This window comes from Anthonomus grandis, chromosome 8 (genome assembly GCF_022605725.1).
Source record: "Anthonomus grandis grandis chromosome 8, icAntGran1.3, whole genome shotgun sequence".
Lineage (NCBI taxonomy): Eukaryota > Metazoa > Arthropoda > Insecta > Coleoptera > Curculionidae > Anthonomus > Anthonomus grandis.
Window position 1 is genome coordinate 11,903,915 of NC_065553.1, and position 16,573 is coordinate 11,920,487.

At 30.4% G+C, this 16,573-nt stretch overlaps 2 protein-coding genes across 6 annotated transcripts; one reads left to right on the forward strand and one right to left on the reverse strand.

Moving 5' to 3' along the window:
• Positions 1-268: 268 nt before the first annotated feature.
• On the reverse strand, positions 269-6,120 carry LOC126739764 (major facilitator superfamily domain-containing protein 12-like). 4 transcript variants are annotated; one of them, XM_050445572.1, is made up of 4 exons: positions 5,760-6,120; positions 4,029-4,237; positions 3,150-3,477; positions 269-1,800 (listed from the first exon to the last, which is right to left on the reverse strand). In XM_050445572.1, the coding sequence occupies exons 3-4, from the start codon at positions 3,407-3,409 to the stop codon at positions 657-659; spliced, it is 1,404 nt and encodes a 467-aa protein (XP_050301529.1). In that variant the 5' UTR covers positions 3,410-3,477; positions 4,029-4,237; positions 5,760-6,120; the 3' UTR covers positions 269-656. The 4 variants fall into 4 exon arrangements, with proteins under 4 accessions (XP_050301529.1, XP_050301528.1, XP_050301527.1 ...); XM_050445571.1 differs by having other exon boundaries at positions 3,993-4,237; XM_050445570.1 differs by lacking the exon at positions 4,029-4,237.
• A 3,694-nt stretch (positions 6,121-9,814) lies between these two features.
• Positions 9,815-13,729, forward strand: LOC126739813 (mitochondrial thiamine pyrophosphate carrier). Of its 2 annotated transcripts, none has more exons than XM_050445631.1 (4): positions 9,815-10,085; positions 10,800-11,054; positions 12,606-12,814; positions 12,875-13,729. In XM_050445631.1, the coding sequence occupies exons 2-4, from the start codon at positions 10,882-10,884 to the stop codon at positions 13,438-13,440; spliced, it is 948 nt and encodes a 315-aa protein (XP_050301588.1). In that variant the 5' UTR covers positions 9,815-10,085; positions 10,800-10,881; the 3' UTR covers positions 13,441-13,729. The 2 variants fall into 2 exon arrangements, with proteins under 2 accessions (XP_050301588.1, XP_050301587.1); XM_050445630.1 differs by having other exon boundaries at positions 9,816-10,085; positions 10,831-11,054.
• The last annotated feature ends 2,844 nt before the right edge of the window (positions 13,730-16,573 follow it).

Genomic DNA, 16,573 nt, shown 5'->3' on the forward strand with positions numbered 1-16,573 from the left:
CAAAATATTTTCCAGATATGCGCTATCAGGTCCCAACATTTTTTTAAGAGGTTAGAAATTTTTAACCTTATTTTTTTAGGCTTTATGGGGGACCGACGCACTGTTGCAGGACCCTGTATTATTAGTTTATGTAGATATTGAGTAAACGTTTTATTGACTCGTTGTACCAGAATATAGTAGCAAAATATATTCCGGGAATGTCCATTGTAGATGTACTGTTTTTTTGGAAGTTATAGCCAAGTTTGGATACACAAGAATGTACAAGAAAAATATTTGATAAAATTTATTTCATGACATAAACAAAAAATCCATTTGTAAATAACATTTTTTCCAAAATTAAAGCTAGTAATACTTCTTTTAATAAGTTATAAAAATATATGTATAGTAGATTTATCTACTGTGCGCAAGTTTTGCATTAACAGACTAGAAGAACTTAAGAACTAAGTTATGAAAGTAAAACAGATCAGATCTAAAAATGGGCAAAAATATACAAACAAAATCTTGCTTTTAAAATCCTAACTAATAAATTCTGTCCAAAAATGTCATAATATATACATAAATTAGTAAAATACCTACTAATCATTAATATCACCACTTGTTTCTTAGTTACATTTAAAAAAATTATGAAATTTAACCCTTAAGTGTCCTAAAAAGCATCAATTAATAGGACCTTCTGTCTCTTCGTTGTCAAACAACAATTGTTCGTTCGAAGCCGCCTCGCTTATTAGTCGCCTTAATGAAATCACAGCAAGCCCTCCAAAAAGTAATGCTCCACCACAAACATAAGTTAGCATATCCCTATAAAACCAGTCGTTCGTCTCGCCCTCGTGACTACTTTGAATTATCGCTATTACAATTCCGTTCGATAGCTTGTCAACGAAAGACATAAGACCAAACACAAATGCCCCCGAGTCCGTTCTAGTGCCAATAAGATCAGTTGTGACCCCCAAACTAGAAACCAGCACTATCGAACTGGCTGAACCCAATAGGGCCGCAACAAGGTAGATTATATAATAGCTGTAAAGGGGTCCTTTTCCACCAAAATGTACAAGTATACAAGCAGCGACACCTATCATCGTCCCGAAAATGTACGCTAATTTCCGGCCAATCATCTTTGTCACCGTTCCAATGAATAAGGACGTCATTAAACTTCCTAAGTACATGACCAATGGCACCACCGCTAAGGCACTCGCTTCCGTTTGAAGCACTTCATGCAAATAAAGGGTAATGAAGACTTGAGTTAAATTTATAAAAAGCCTCGAACACATGTAGTTTAACGCTCCCTGGTACATCTGAATGTTTGAAAACAATTCTTTAAAATCCGTCCTTAGCCTGGGGCCCCTGACGTCTTGAAACCCAGTATTAGTCACATTATTTTCCTTAACAAATATATGAAATAGCAAGGAGCATAAGACGCCTAACCCCATAACGCTATTAACTACTAACTGAAAGTTACCAACATCGGGAGGTCCTATTTGCGAATTGTCCCTATCCTCAAGGCTTAAGACTAACCAAGCGATCATATAAACGATTATATTTGCCATCACAGTGAAGGCATATCTAACAGCTGTAAGCTTTGTCCTATCGTGTTCGTTAGGGCTGATCTCTGGTATAAGGGACAGATGAGAGATTTGTACTGCAGCCCAACCAAATTGGAATATTATTATAAACATGCCGTAGTAGAGCATTTTGGCAGAGTGGGAGGACTGTTGGCAACCAACGCATGGCGAAAAAATGAAGGGAAATGTAAAAATTACGCAGATAGTGCCGATTAAATGCCAGGTTTTCCTTTTGCCATATCTAAAAGAAAAAAAAGGTTAAGAGTAAAATAACTTATGTTTTTAATAAAAACAAGTATGTAATTGAATTAATCCACAATTGAATATTTTTATGGAGAAAGTCTATAATGATTTTGGTACTACTCAAGGGTGACATATTTTTTTCAAGGAAATGCTGTACAGATTCTACGGACTATTATAAGAAAATGCATAAAATTAGAGACGAAAAATTTGAACAAAAACTTAATGTGTTTGCTTGAAAACACCTGATTGAACTCTCAATTCAGTAAAAATAAACCAAAAAACAGAAGAAAATTTATTTAATGTAGAAAAAAAATTCCACGATTTTAATTGTGATGAAAATAAAGTGGTTTGAATCATGCCAACATTGATTCCAATTTAAAATTAGGTGGAAACTGATTACTTTTTAAATAAACATACCTATTTCTTAATTGTCTTTGAATTTTACTAGAGAAAAAAAATTTTTAAATATAATACATTTTTTAGGTTTCAATTTATAGGTGCCAAAAAATCTTTTTAACTAACAAAATATTAATTCATATTGAAAAATTCTAAAAAACTTTATGTAAGTTATTAAATATATGAACAGAAATAGAAATACATTTTACCTGCCACTGATTTATCATTAATGACTAAATTGAACATTAAAAATCAGTATTTATTAATAACTTATTTAACCATCCCAGGAATGTTGAAAGTTTGTCAGAAAATATCAATAATATAGAACATTGGTTGGATATCTTGGAATCTACATTACAAATAAAAATTAATCCAATAAATATGACTTTTTTACTTGTAGAACATACTAAATATATCCTTTACAATAACTATAGATATTCCAAAAACTATACAATAAAGCAAAAAACTTTTTGTATGGCACCCTAGGCTAAATGAAATGTCAAAAGCTAAAAATATATATTGTAGAACTTTTGAGTACCTATATACATGTAGTAGGGATTAAAGTCAAAAGGGCAAAAGCCATTATCCAAGAGAAAATTTAATGTTCATTTCAATGCAGAGAATTTTTAATTTACAATCTAAAACATAAAAAATTTATAGTTGACAAAGCTTGATTTTAAATTTGGTTGATAATTAAAACCTGCAAGGTAGAAAATATAAAATGCAACAATATGGAAAATGATTATCAGGTTCTATTCATGACACATTATAGTCTATCAAAAAATATTTATCAAAATACAGAGAATTATGAATACTTCTTAGAAACACTTATTCACCATTTATCAAGCTTTAACTCTTAGAAAAAAAACTTATTGTTTTGTACCCGAATAAGACTTTACTATTGAAATTAGGGAAGTAGATCCGTTTGCTAATCATATTATAGTTTCTTACCTACAAAACCAGAAATTATCTCCTTGATCACTATAATACCCCACAAAAGGGGTACTCAAGGCATCAGCAACTTGTCCTATTAAAATCAATGTTCCTGCTTCTGTATTTGTAAAGTCTAAAACCAGATGCATGAAGATCAATAAATAGGTGAACCACATGGAAGCACAAACATCATTTAAAATGTGGCCCATTCCATAGGCTAAGTAGGTACAGAATGAAAGTCTCTGGTAGACCTCAGAGTAGTCATAGTTTTCTTCCATTGTTTTTAGAGGTATATATGAGTGACTAGATGTTGGTTTCTTTGAACTGCTAAAGATTCCAGTGTGATCTAAAACAAATTTTAAAAATGTTCTTAAAAAAATGTCTTTTACTTTTTTGCTATCATTTCTGCCACAGATATCAACAAAATATATTTTAAAAAATTTAATTTGATAATATTTTACTATTTTTTACCTAGTTTCACACAAAAATTTAAAAACAGCATTTTTAATCAGTTACCACACTTCTATGGTAGGTAGGTATACTGTTCATTAATTTCAATTTTTAAACAGCTAACAATAGAACGTTTAGTGATGATAACAGAGTGATTAAACACACAAAAACCTTAAATCAAAATGAAAATTTTCAGCTTCTATTGTGGAACAAAAAATAGCAAACAACTTCTCAGTAATTTATCAAGATGCAAATAGCATTAACGTAAGATATTACATTCAATTTGCAGTAAAATTTCATAACAGACCTAAACTTTGAGATAAATATAATATGTCATATAATTTATTTATGAGAAAAGGTGCAGAGTTATTAGTGGCAAAGTTATTATAGATGAAAATGCAGTTAACTTACAACTTTCAACATATAGTATGGGTTCTTATAACACACCTGTAACAATTTAGTTTTTGCACAAGACACAAGTTCTGCTTAAAAGTTTGAAGATAATTTTATGGCACTGAATTCATTCCATTTAATTAAGTATATGCCAAATTGTTATCTATCTTTTTGTTATCTGTGGGTGAAATGCATGGTAATAGGTTTTCCATATACACTAGTCATGGGTTTTTTAGTATGGCAATATAAATTGATTCAAACCTCTATAAATAAAACATTTTTTGTCAAAAAATTATTTATAGACATATTTTAAATAAAAGATAAAACTTACTAAATATACTTTTAGAGAGACTTTTAGGCAATGTTTAAACCTATGGGGTACTGTGGTGAACATTTAAATAAATTCATTAATTTTGTAACTATATTTTATATTTTTCTTATGTTGGAAGATGCTCTCAATTTTAATTACTGAATATTGCTTTGTAAATTTTTATCATTTCCTTGATTGGTACAATAAGGGTCCTTTATATAAAAATATCGACACCTCATAGGCCAAATGGCGTAACCCACAAAAATTATATTTTACAGGAGGGTCAAAAAACTTAATAAATCTTTGATTATAATTATTTTTAATAGTAAAATTTTAGATTTTTGTTGCAAAATTTGTTAAGAAAAAGTTTTATAAAGCAAATCCTAATAAAACTAATATTAATAAATAAAAAATTAACAATATTTAAAAAAATGCGGGTTACATTATTTGGCTTATCAAAAAGTTAAGAACATTATCTGACACTTTTTTAGAAAAATTAAAAATATCAGCAAAACGACAAACACAGATCACTCCTTGAGTTCTTACGCTAATATACATGTGAGCATGTGTGGGTTACGTTATATGGCTCCTGACAATTTTGCACATTTTTTTACCTTATTTTTGAATAATATAGCTTACTGCATTTGGCCTTGTTCATGTTAGGTCAATCCTTTAAGAAATAGGGTTACACTTGGGGGATACATCAACTGGCCACTCTTTAAAACGGTTACTCCATACTTGGAGATTTTATGTTTTTCAGTTTTTTTGATAATTTAGTTTTTCTTGTGGGTTATATCATTTAGCCAGCTAATGTATTTTTCGGAGAAGAATCGAGATATGTACTTAACTTAATTTCGGCTATTTTGTGGGTTAAGCCATTTGGCCTATGAGGTGTCGATATAATGATGGTGACCATATTTTGCACTTAAGGTGAACATTATTTAAAATGTATGTAAACATGGCATTGAGAAAATGTCGCTGAAGAACTGTTACTTGGGGAAATATAATTAAATAAATAATCTGGTCACACAATAAATAACATAAACTACAGATTATGGATTCTATAGTTATTATTGGATAATAATTGTATATTTTTTTGTAGTCAGTATAAAAATATTAAAGCAAAATAAATTGGGATTATGTCTATTCTAACAATAATTTCAGCACTATGTCTGTTTTTTTACATAAAATTATATATTTTTTTAGTTTTTGGCTTAAGTCTAATTGACTCAATTATTCCACTTACACGATTATTACTAAATATTCAGAGGGTAGAACTGTATAAACAACTGTAATATAACAACTAACAACTTTTTATTATACCAACTGTTTATTTCAAAATTTAAGATTTCTCATGCCTATTGATAATAAGGTTTATCAAATATTTCTTTGTTGTCTTGTGACTAAGATTTTTTGTTATTTAAAGGTTATTAAGAGGTTAGTCTATTAAACAATTCCTTTTTTTACTTTCTTACCAGATATTGTAAACTTGCATCACAAAATGATGAGAAATTACCTTACTCAAAAAAGTGGGTGGAAAATTAACTGATCGGGCTGTTCTTTTAAAAGTAAGGAATATATTATGATTCACTCATTTCCAGCTTCTTTTGATATTTTTCTAGCATTTAAGGTTTTACTATTTCTAGGATAGTTAATCTATGGTTTATTATTAATGACGCTGTGTTTCGACTAGTAATATGTAACTAATGAATATTTGATAACGAGTCATTTTTTCGCCGCAGCATAATGACTTTAACAATAGAAAGTGGGAGCAAAAATGGTAAAAATTAAAAAGAGAATAAAATTTGTATTTACAATTTTACAAAATACTTAGCAGTTAGTCATCAATCAGCTGATCTGTCAGATCCTGATTCGAATGACTTTGACATTTTATATTTTTTTATTATGGTAAATTCAAATGTATACGCGTCAATAGAAGCGTAATTAAAATTCTTTTCAACCAATTTACCAAATTTTCAAGAATCATATTTTTATTTTTTTACGAAAAATAGCAATTTGTGTCAAAAATATCTATAAAAGAATAGATAGAAATATTTTATCAGAAGAAAATCAAAAACATACATCAAAATATTATTTAAGCTCCTATTATAGTACATCTTGTAAAGGGAATAACAATGTGCCATCGGCAATATTGCCTAATTGCAATATTTCCATTATGGGAATATTCCCAGAAAACTGCCCAGGATCATCTATTTAACTTTCCAAAACCGGGAATTTTCAAAGCGGCAATATTGCAAAAAAGAAGGGAATGTTACCACAATTCTGGGAATATTATTGGCAATATTGCCCACATTTTATTTGTGCATTCGCGTGGCGTGAGCGTGAATCGTGATTATATCGGACCAATCGAAAGGAATCGTATCGCGGACGTGCGTCGTCGGCGACGACTCGTCGCACTCAATCGCCGTCGTCATCCCCGAAATAGATTGGTTTCGGATCGGGATTCGCTCTAGTGCCACTGACTGCTAGTTTATAAGTTATTTATTTGTTTTGTACGCTAAAGTGTGGTAAATTTGTGTAGAAAAATATAATAAGGGTTAATTATGAAGCGAAAAAGTGATATTTGGAAGTTTTTTTTAGAAAAAAACGTGCAATAATAAGACTGTGTACGAATGTAAATATTGTGGCAATATTTATACAAATAAAAATGCCACCAAATTTACAAGGCATATTAAGAAATGCATTAAGTGCCCTATTATGCTGAAGAATAAACTGTCTGAGAAATCGAACTCAAACTCGGTGGGAATGGTGGGATTGGCAAAATTGAATTATTCTTCAGCTGGTGCAAGTGTTAATGTTGGATGTTCAGAACAAGAACCAGAAAGCATCGACCTTGATATGCCTATGATTGAAGTAAATGAGGAAGGTAACAGTTTAAGTTGCGCCAGTTCCGCAGGTTCCGCTTCAATAGCAATGCTTGAGTCTAAGTCTGCGAAGATGTCCATGTCTGTTTCAAAATTCTTTGACACCATGAATACTAAAGAACAGATATTTTTACAAATATATATATATATATACAGGTTGTCCCGAAACGGTTTTATGTCTGATATGATTTATAGATTTAAAATATCTGATGTTTAATATTTTTGTCTCTAATTGTTTCAGGCACAAACTGACACACTATTGGCAAGGGCCCTCTATGCAACAGGTGTATCTTTCTCACTTTTTAAACACCCATTATGGGAGGAACTATTTCATAAATAACGACCTGCATATAAGCTACCAACCAGAAAAGTTTTGTCGACAACTCTTTTGGAGAGAGAATTTTTGTTAGTTAAAGAACAAGTCGAGAAAAACATAGAATCATCCGTTAATTTGAATTTAGCATTGGATGGATGGTCTAACATTAGGAATGAAGGGATCTTAACTTTTATTGTGTATACACCCAGTCTATATTTTTATTCTTTTGTTGAAACTAAGAGGAACAGACATACTTCTGAATATTTACTGTCCGAAATAGTTGAGATTATAGAAAAACTAGGGCCTGAAAAATTTCTAGTGGTTATTTCAGCCAATGCTTCCAATATGTTAAAATGTGGTAGACTTCTCAATGAAAAGTACTCTCACATAATATGGATAGGTTGGATGGCTCACACTCTCCACTTGATAATTAACGACATTTTACAATGTGAAACGGCTAAAAAATTGTTTAATTGTAGTTGATTGGGAAATCATAAAAACCATAAGAAATTCACAGTTGTTAAGAGCGGAATTTAAACAACTAAACATTGAAAAAAGTATACAATCCTCTTTACATTTGCCAGTGAAAACGCGCTGGGGAAGTTACTTGGAGTGTCTAAATAGTTTAGTCGTTACAAAATGTATATTACAAACAATGGCAATAAACGAAGATGCCATAAAGACTTTCATAAATCATAAACAAACTTTACTCGAGGATCAGTTTCGGTCAGATTTAGAAAACTTTCGCAGTCTTTTGAAACCAATTGTACATTGGATTACGTATTTAAAAGGTGACTATAACACCATTCACGTAGTCCATTCGGCATTTTTAGAAATAGAAAAAAACCTGGAACAGTTTTCACCTCTGAGATTCCGTACCACTGAAGCTGGTTTAATTACGCAAAAATTCAAAGATAGAAGACTACGCGTTTTAAAACCGATTCATTTAGCAGCTTACCTGTTGGATCCCAGAAGCCAAGGATTAATAATGTCAGCACAAGAACAAATTGAGGGTTGCGAAGCCATATATCGAATAGGTCAAAATATGAACACCATCGATGATCAAAATGTTATGGTAGAACTTGGTATGTACAGATCCCGAGAGGGACTTTGGGGAAAAAAGTTTGGAAAATTTGGAAAACTGTTGAAAATAAAAAGCTCAGTGCTTTGTTATGGTGGAAAACCTTTTATCAAAATACTGAGTTGGGAAAACTTGCAATAAGAATTTTAAGTGTACCTTCAACATCTGCCTCTGTGGAAAGGTCATTTTCTACGTTTTCGTTTATTCATGATAAAAAACGGCATAAATTAAATACCAACAGAGCGGGAAAATGATGTTATATAGCCCATAATTGGAAACTTATGCACATATTGAAGGCGCCCACAACCAAGAAAACCGAGATACCCAAAAATACAACTGGTAACACTGAATCAGCTTTGGTAAAAAATATAGCAACTATATCTTCTTCTAGAACCATAGACATTATTGATGTAAGTGAAGAAATTGACGATCACAGTGACAGTGATACAAACAGTTATTCTACTACCTCTCAACACCGTGATTGTATACAGTTAGGACTATTTTTAGGAGAGAATAAATGTTTTAAGTTACATAACATTCATAAGAATAGAATATGCAGTTTGTTTAATATTTTCTTTATAAGTTTTTGTTCATTTGTTTTACGTATAGTAAATAATTTTTGAATAAATCATTAATTTTTTTGGTCTTGATTTTAACATAGTATTTAAGTAAGCGAATTTGAGCCTCACAAGTTAAATTGCCCTAAGTTGCCACTTTACGGCAATATTGCTTCTAATATTGCCCTCAATCTAAAGGAGTTGCTTTATTGGCTAGATCAAATTTTAACTGTCAATTGTTAAAGAACAATTATATAACATGGGTTATGGCTTATATAATTTGTAGGTGTTTTATTATTTTGTAGATTTTACGATTTTAGTTAGTCATTACTTAAATTGGAAAGGGAAAACATCTATAATGTAATTGTCAAATTAATTCAAACTTAACCAAAAAAAAATTAAGAAAAAAAAAGTTAAGTATAATTTACACTTAACATTAAGAATATATTATTAAATTCATTCATTCATGTAATTTATTAAATTCATTTAATAAATAGTTATTCCATTTGCGACACACTCGTGCACAATTTTCTCAGCAAAAAAAAATGCTGCACTTTCATTACAAACGAAAAACTCTATTAATCTTAACCGGATTAACCAGAAAACTGACGTCACAGCGCAATCGTATTCTTATCATGAAGATTCAACTTTAGATATGTCATTTGCTCATAAATCAAATGTAAACACAATAAATCTGATTTTTGAATTTTGAATCTATTTTTATTTTTCACAATTATGATTTCTTAACATTATACGCTATACAAACAAAAAATATGTTAATAAAAGCAGTTTGGACAAAGTTTAAACCTCAAAAACATATGCGAGTAGAAGCATTAGGTAGTTTAACCCTGAAATTTCTAGATGTTAGTTATCAGCACTGAATCCTTAAATTAAATATAAAAATAGAAAGTTGCATAGGAAAACGAATTACTAAGCTTCAGTGGTGCATCTGGATCATACAGGTATGTTGTCTTTGAAGCTTTTACACATATTATTTTTAAAAAGTGTCATCTCACTACAACAGATTATATGCCTACTGTTGCATCACCAATTAATTTTATAACAGTGCCATTTTTAGGGCCACTTATGCATTTTCTGTTACTTGGTGATATTAAAAGAGCAATATTCGCAAATTTCGTTAAGTTTATTTAGTAAGTTGTCTGGCAAACAACATAAAAGCATAAAACTGAAGGACAAGCTGCAATTTACACAATTATAGATTATACACACAAAATTACACAACCTACTGGTATTATTCAAAGAGTGATAGCTTTTAATAAGCATACAATAATAATATAATACTTTAATAATTATTTTTTAATTTATAACCAAAACAGACTATTACATCACATTTCAGTGAATATCAATTTAGAAAATGCTGTCTGATGCTGAATTACTGAAAATAGAAGAAACCAACTATTAACTTTAAAATAGTTAATTAGAAATAGATTTTAAAATGGGAACAAAATCTAAGAGTTATTTAAAAAAATATGAATTTTGAGATGTTTTCCTGATTCTGAAGAAAATATGACAACAAATTTCATTTAGTTACTTTGAACTATGTACCAGTAGTCCTACTACTAGAAATTTCTCAGATTTTATGGCAAACATTTGCTAAATTACTTATTAGGCCTCTAATATGATTAAATCTATTATTATTATTATTCATATTATAGGATAAAACTGTATGAGAAATGTATTATTTAGAAATTAGTAGTGTGCAGAGGGTTTGGCATTAGGAGACATTCTAAAATCCAAATGGTTGGATGGAGCACATCACATAAAAATCTAAACCAGTTTGATTTTATGGTAGCAGGTGGAATATCCGGTTTTATTACCAGAGCCATATGCCAGCCCCTAGATGTCCTTAAGATAAGATTTCAACTCCAGGTAGAGCCAATATCAGAAAATGCGCACACTGCAAAATACAGGTAAGGAATTTTCTGTGATAAATCCTAACATGTAAACTTGCTATTTATTCTAAAAATCACTAGGTTAGTACACAAGGTTAACTTTAAAGTTCATCACTAACTGAGTTGTGAGGAAAGGCAGTTAAATTCACTCAATGACAACATTGTACTATTAATTTTATTGATATTAAAATCTTTTCTCTTCTTGTACCATATGTATGAATTTAGCCCCTCGGTAGAACAAATTCATCAAAATATGATGGCATGCCTGTTTCCAAGTTATATTAAATAAAATCCATTGTGAGGTGGTATAATCTCTTGTATCAGTTGCATCAAAGAATTATCCTCATACCTTTATTATGCACAATCTGTTCTTTTAGAGCACCCTCTCAATTACTGTAATAATATTATCCATAGAAATTATAAATAATAAAAGAGCCACTTGAATCCACCTTGAGGTATGCCAAAGGTATATATTTATACAGAGTATATCTATTTTTCATATGATTTTATTTTGCCCAATAGATTTATATTTCCCCTAATATACATAAAAACTGCCTGAAGAACTGAAACAAAAATGGTGCCTTTTAGTATATCCAAAAAACAATTTACAAAATCATTGCTAGAATTATGTATTTACTTTCTAGGAAAATTCTATTCAGTCTGTATAGGTAGATAGGAAAATAAAAACTGAAATTTATTATATTATCATATTTGATATTTAACTTTTACATTATTTATCCTTAAACATCATATAAAAAGGTTAATATATATACAGTCAAAAATTTAACTTAAAAAATTGGTTAAATACGTCTTAAGTTGGTTTTAACCGTATCAGTCGCGTCAACAGAAATTACGCGAATACTCGCCTCTGAAAAATGTTAACTTATTTTACACAAGTAATGATAATTAACAAGAGTTTTGTTACATTTTCAAATGTATTATTTACATGAGATAAGACAATATAAGGCTAATAAAAAACTTAATCTTCTGATGTGTTCTCAGTATAGTTCATACCAGAACACATAAAGGTTATTCAAGTTTGGTCTTGACTTCTTGATTTTCACACTCTTCTTACCTCTTTTTTTGCCTTTGGATTTCCTGATGTATTATAGAAGTCCATGGATTTAAGTGCTATGCTCATTAATTTTTATTAATATTCTTACATAATTAGTTGCAAATAATTACAAATATTTAATTATTTATTACAATAATAAACAAAATATAATTTATTTAGTGTGATTCTTTCTATTATTTATAATTATAACTTCTCAAGTGCTTTTTTTGCAATTATCTTTTCTAAGCCACTCATCTAATCTTTCACTTGACCCTAAATATTAAATGATGAGAACAATAATAAATGAGTTCTTCTTCAAAACAGATGACTTGAATTATACGATGATAATAACATATGATATAATAAAATATATAACTACAAATTATACATTCACTTAAAATAATTAAAAACATACATTATTAAATTAAGAAATCGCTATACTCATGAAATAGGTAGCAACAAAGTACATCTATGGATGGATGCCTAGGGTAAATAAAAATTTATTATTATTATAGGTCTGTGCCACAGGCTATCACCCTAATTCTTAAAGAAGAAGGTGTAAAGGCATTCTGGAAAGGCCATGTTCCGGCCCAGTGGCTTTCTGTTAGCTATGGAGTCGTTCAGTATTGGAGTTATGAAATTTTGGTGCGAAATGTTAGTAAAAATTTAGATATTTCACCTCACTGGATACCTGTAGTCAATTTTTCTTGTGGATCTATTGCAGGTTTAACACTGTTTAACTAGTAAAAAACTATAAAAAGTGTTAATAATTTGTCATTTTTAGGCAGTGTCGCAACATTAGTTTCATTTCCATTTGACGTTGTAAGGACGAGATTTGTTGCCCAAAGTGAACACAAGAAGGTGTATCACACCATGCTATCAGCCACCATAAAAATATACCAGACGGAAGGCCCTTTGGTGCTATTCCGAGGGTTATGGCCCACAATATTGCAAGTGGGACCCCATGCAGGGGCGCAGTTTATGTTTTATCGTATGTTTCATGATCTGTACAATCGCATAAGCAAATCGGAAAGCACCACTTTTACTAGCAGTGTCTTCGCTGGGAGTTTAGCTGGCTTATGTGCAAAAACTGTCATATACCCATTTGATTTAGTCAAGAAACGTCTACAGATCCAGGGTTTTGGTTATGCAAGAGAACAGTTCGGACAGCATTTTACCTGTAGAGGGCTGACAGATTGCCTGAAAAAGATTTATAAAATTGAAGGTCCTTGGGGATATTTTAAAGGACTCTCTCCCAGTTTGATAAAGGCTGTGTGTACAACCGCTTTACACTTTAGTAGTTATGAAATGATTTGTAAGTTTTTGGTATTAATTAGGGAAAAAAGTTAGGTTAATTAGCAATCATAATAAAACGTGGAGATTAAGATAAATGGAGGGGAAGATATAATGAAATAGGTGCTTAAAGTGTTATATTTTATGCTTACATGGGGGATATTGGAAATCATAGGCTGTTAGTACAATTAGGAAGTAGGAAGAAACCTGTTTTGTACCTGCAGCTAAAAGTTTAGGATAAAAAATTAGTATATGTTTTTTGAATTCTAAGACTTGTGTCTAGTCATTCAGGGTGATACTGTTTTATTATTAATTACATGATAATAAATGTAAGTTGCAATTTGAATTTCGTGGTATTTTTTTTAGTTTAATAAAACAAAACTACGCTCTGCTTTTAGTAACTAAACATCTAAAAGTACTGGGTGTCTCACTAAGAATGACTGTCGGCTATATTATCTCGGGAAGTATAATAATAATACAGGGTGTCCGGAAGCTAAATGCAATCCTTTAAGGGGGTGATAGCTGACTTAATTTCAAACATTTTAAGCTAAATATGTGTAGGTCGAAATTTGTTTATAAATTTTTTATGGCAATTTTTGCATTTTTCTCAAGAAATACCAAAATTTCACACTTAAACGGTAATAGAGCGCAAGTTACAATTAGATTCGGAGTTTCAAAGTTTATTTTGTTTTGTCTACTGTTTATATTTTCTGTTATTTTTTCTATAAGTTTATACAGAAGCTTGGAATTGATCGTATTTTTATTAATACACATTAGACAAAACAAAATAAACTTTGAACCTCCGATACTAATTGTAACTTGCGCTCTATTACCGTTTAAGTGTGAAATGTTGGTATTTCTTGAGAAAAATGCAAAAATTGCCATAAAAAATTTATAAACAAATTTCAACCTACACATATTTAGCTTTTAATGTTCGAAATTAAGTCAGCTATCACCTCCTTAAAGGATTGCATCCGGACATCCTGTATATTATTAATTGCTAACATGACATAAAAAGTAAAAAATCAATGTTACAAAAAGAACAAAGTATAGCCTCTAATACTTTTTATAAATTATGTTATAAATATGTTAGATGATTAAGGCACATAAATCTTTTTTATGAGAACATGGCAAAATACCTACTATTACTATTAACAAAAAAAACTTATTTCATGTCACAGAAAAAAGCTGATGAGTGAAAGAGTGCATTTATAGTGTAGTTCAGAAACATAAATAACGTAATAAAATGGAGGAAGGTCAGTTTGAGCCTTTTATTTAAAAAATCAACTTTTGTTAAGTTTATTTTGAAGAGTTTTGCGTAATGATCGACTCCCCAACCTGTATATTAGTCACTAAACCTTGGCGATTCACAACGAGAAATTTAATAAGTTAAATGCGATTGTACCTAAGTTAGCGGCCATATTATATAGCTCACGTACATATTCAGTTTCACCTGAAGTTGTCCTATTGGCTTTTCCACGTTAATATTTGAATTAATATTGATCCTTAAAAAATTTATAGAAACCATATTGATTTTTGCACATATGACTCCAATATCATTTTGGTTTTATTAAGTATTAACTGAAAGTAGTCGTCAAAAAGTTTGGGCAACAGACTCGAACTTACATTAGGTTACGCGTGTTTCGCCCCTAAAAGCATTATCAGACCTAAATAAAAATAGGAGAATATTAGAACCTATTTAAATTAAGATTTATAATAAGCTGTTGATGAGGTACTTATTTCTCTTGTAATATTAGGTCAGTTTTATTTACACTATGGCAATAGTTTGATAAAGAAAAATAGAAAAGAAAGAGTTCTAATATAGGATAATCTGGTGGTTATTTATTAGTCATATATCGCTCCGTTTATAGAAGAACGTCATAACTCAAAAAATTGCATTTTGTAGATAAGTTATAAAAACAATTCATAATCTAACCTATTATTTATGTGAAAGACCGTTACAACGTGCACTTCATAACATTACCGACAGATGGCGCAAGTGTCGTTTTACACTTCATCATATTAACTGATCTGGTTATGCGGAAGAACGACAGCTCTTACTTAATTCGCAAGAGAGACCTAAATTTTTGTCCTAATTTTTACGAAAACCATATCATAGAATTTTCTTTTCTACTATAAGTCTAAATTAAATGTCTTAAATTTTACCATCTATGAAATGAAAGGAATAGCAAATTTAGATGAATGTTTCTGCTATGTCTGGGATGAAACGAATGGCAATCGAGGAGCAAATGAAATAGGATCTTGCTTGCTGAGCTCTATAGAACATACATTACAGGCTAGATCCGAATGTGACGATCTTGAATTGGTTTTTTATTCGGATAATTGCGCTGGCCAGCAAAAAAACAAGTACATAAATACATACATTCTATGTATATGTATGCTCTAAGAAAGTATCCTAATATTAGATCCATATGCCATAAATTCTTTGTAACGGGACATTCTACGCAAAATGAGGGGAATTGTGCACATTCCGTAATAGAAAGGCAAGTAAAGCGCTACTTAAAATTAAGCCCAATATATTTACCTAACGAGTACATAACTTTAATTCAAACTGCAAAAAAAGTGGTAAGTCTTTTCAAATAAAGGAGCTAAGTTTTAAGGATTTTTTTGATTTAAAACATTTTAATGGAAGGATTGGAAATCTCGTTGGACAGAATAAATTAAGCGACATCAGAATTCTTAAAATTGAAAAAATTATGCACTTACAGTTTTTTATAAAACGTCGTATTCTCAGGAAGAATTTTCGGAAATGACGCTCAAAGCAGTTCGAGGTAAGAGTAACGTAATATCAGAGACTCTTGAACCTGCATACAAGTCTAAAATAAAAAATAGTGAACGTAAGCGGTCAGGTCTTAAAGATTTAGTAAATGATGCAGGCATTCCATCATGTTATGCAGACTTTTACAATAACCTATAATAAGTGCTATTTACTGTTTGTATCCTTATTATAAGTTTTATATTCCTTAATACAAAACAAAGACAAAGATTGTTTTTTATTTCAGCGTCACAATACTAAAAAAGTTTAAATATAACACATACATATGACGATAAAGTTAAAAAAAAATTAAATAATGCATTTTTTTTGTTTGGAGAAGAAAGACACAGGTGTTCATAAATCATAAATTTCTTAATTCAAGTGTAAATCTCGTGTCACTTGTTTAGTGTTAAC